General features: G+C 38.5%; 1 protein-coding gene across 1 annotated transcript; it reads right to left on the bottom strand.

Moving 5' to 3' along the window:
• Nucleotides 1-231: 231 nt before the first annotated feature.
• LOC131876715 (uncharacterized) lies at nucleotides 232-987 on the bottom strand. The gene is made up of 2 exons (XM_059222177.1): nucleotides 897-987; nucleotides 232-749 (listed from the first exon to the last, which is right to left on the bottom strand). Exons 1-2 carry the CDS (start codon nucleotides 985-987, stop codon nucleotides 232-234), a joined length of 609 nt encoding a protein of 202 aa, XP_059078160.1.
• Nucleotides 988-1360: the final 373 nt, after the last annotated feature.

Here is a 1360-nt window from a genome sequence, read left to right as displayed (position 1 = left end):
AAAATCTTTACTCTCTCCAAAGAATAATTTTGAAAAACACTTAAATTCTTCCTCAAATTCGAAGTGATTTGCTTCCATTTTGCTCATTGCCTATTGTACTTGGTCACATTTCTGAAGCTTTTGATGAAGTCCTTCAATCTCTTCTCGCAGTTTAAAATTTTCTGCATTTCATTTACCCTGGACTCATATATCACTTATAAATAGTCTGATTCCAAAGCCCTTTTAAAAGTCTCAACAAAATTCTCCTCTGCCTGTTTCAGATTTTTTGAAAGATAACAATTTTTTCTCTCCAAATATGTCACTTGTTGAAGTTCCACTTTCCACGGCTTCCCATTTATTACCTGGCCATTTTGTCTCAAGCAAAGACAAGGCATATGAAAAGACTTCTGCACGAGGTGCTGGATCATCATCAACAACATTGTATACTTTCCCGGCAGAAGGCTGCTCAATACTTGCAAGAATTGCTTGGCATATATCGACAACATGAATTCGAGATGTGTAATAATTTAATCTGCGTGCCTTCTGACTTCCTGAGAGCTCCTGCTGTTTCTGTTTAATAATAGTGTCTAACGCACTTCTCCCAGGTCCATATATACCCCCAAGACTGAATACTTGTGTTGGAACACCCATATTTTTCCCTAGTATTATCCATGCCTTCTCGGCATCCAACCTCGCTAAAGATATTTTATCTTCTGATTTTGCTAGAGAATCTTCATCAACCCAATCACCACCCCAGTGACCATACAATCCTGCTTTGCAGCCTTTGGGTCAAGAAAAATATTAAAATCTGCATTGCAATCTTTTCAGTTTTGGTATCTTGTTTCTTTCTCATTTCAGAAACTGTAGCTTGTTTGGCATGATCTCGGCCAATGAATGCTTTATATAAGCAAGTTGACCTGAAAAACTCTTATTTGCAGCATCTGCTTCGTCTTTCATCCAACCATGCTGCTCTATTTTACCTTGCACTACAGTAGAAGTGCCAGGCATCTGCAAAATGCTGCTCCATAACTCCAAGTTTGTTGCTTCTTATGCCCAAACCAGTGAATGGTGCACATTGATTATCAGCTAAGGACCTATTTGTTCCCAGCATTCCTTGAAAAGGACTTATTGTCTCGAATGGTAAAATCCCTGTTTCTTCCATTCCAGATACCTCTTTAGTATATCCATCCTAGCATTTTCGCTTTCCATCTGGAACAAAACAAAATGGGTCAACAAGACTTGTCTGATCATGACCACTGTGTACTCCTTTGATAACTTCACTGCTGTGTGCATCTCTGAATGACTGTTTGGACTGAAAATGGTGAAAAACAAACATTAAAAACCCTCCTTTTGTCATCTGCCATTTAATGCTGTGCATTAA

Source organism: Cryptomeria japonica, chromosome 6, assembly GCF_030272615.1.
Source record: "Cryptomeria japonica chromosome 6, Sugi_1.0, whole genome shotgun sequence".
In the NCBI taxonomy this organism is placed as follows: domain Eukaryota; kingdom Viridiplantae; phylum Streptophyta; class Pinopsida; order Cupressales; family Cupressaceae; genus Cryptomeria; species Cryptomeria japonica.
The sequence above is the reverse complement of the archived record's forward strand: the minus strand, read 5'-3'. Positions and strand labels throughout refer to the sequence as shown.